Below are 809 nucleotides of genomic sequence, written 5' to 3'. Positions count from 1 at the left end.
GCGCGGCGGCGGCGCGGCCGGGGCCGGCGGCGGCGGCGGGCGGTACGGGCCGCAGGTGCAGCCGTACTACAAGCAGCGCGACGGCGGGCTCGGCGGCCCGATGAAGCCGGGCATTGGCGGCCCGATGGCCATGCAGGTCCCGGTGGGCGCCATGTCCCCAGAGCAGCAGGCCCAGATGATGCAGGCGGCCGCGGCGGCGCAGTGGGGTATGGTGCCCGCGATGTCGCCACACATGTGGCGCCACATGCAGATGGGCTACGCGATGTCGCCGTACGGCCAGGTGGGCGTCTCCTGCGCCCGCGCCCGCGCCCGCGTCTGGCGGTGCCTCGGCGGCGTCCGGCGCGCGCGCCGTCGCGGCCGCGCACCGCGCGTGAGCCGGTTTTCGTGCCTGTCCCATCGCTCAACTGTCGCTCTTCCACGCCGGCGCTGACCTGTTTGCCCGGTGGATCCTCGTGTCACCCCTCCCCCATTTTTGATGACATCATCAGATGGTGGCCGTCCCCCAGATGCCTGGGATGGCTGCTATGCCCGGCTATGCGCCCATGGTCGGCGCTGCCATGCCGCCGATGGGCCCGCCGGTGGCCGGGCGGGGCGGCTACGTCCCGCGGCCGGGGATGGGCGGCCCAATGGGCGGCCGCGGCGGCCGCGGCGGCGTGGTGGGGGTGCCTTACGTGGCCGTGGACGCGGCCGGCGGCGGCCGCGGCGGCGCGGCGGGTGTCGGCCCCTACGGCGGCCGGCGCCTGGGCGGCGAGGGGGGGCGCGGCGAGCGGGGCCCGCGGCGGGAGGGCGCGCCGCCAGCGCAGCAGCAC

At 77.4% G+C, this 809-nt stretch overlaps 1 protein-coding gene across 1 annotated transcript in view; it reads left to right on the top strand.

Moving 5' to 3' along the window:
* Positions 1 to 100: 100 nt before the first annotated feature.
* Positions 101 to 809, top strand: part of MNEG_16615 (hypothetical protein) — a gene marked incomplete at both ends in the record, with an annotated part of 2,330 nt that continues 1,621 nt past the window's right edge. The window contains one exon of the mRNA XM_014034915.1: positions 101 to 280. Within this exon, the coding sequence (XP_013890369.1) occupies positions 101 to 280 (180 nt within the window). The remainder of the gene's footprint in view (positions 281 to 809) is intronic.

Source organism: Monoraphidium neglectum (genome assembly GCF_000611645.1).
Source record: "Monoraphidium neglectum strain SAG 48.87 unplaced genomic scaffold scaffold06587, whole genome shotgun sequence".
Classification (NCBI taxonomy): domain Eukaryota; kingdom Viridiplantae; phylum Chlorophyta; class Chlorophyceae; order Sphaeropleales; family Selenastraceae; genus Monoraphidium; species Monoraphidium neglectum.
The sequence above is the reverse complement of the archived record's forward strand: the minus strand, read 5'-3'. Positions and strand labels throughout refer to the sequence as shown.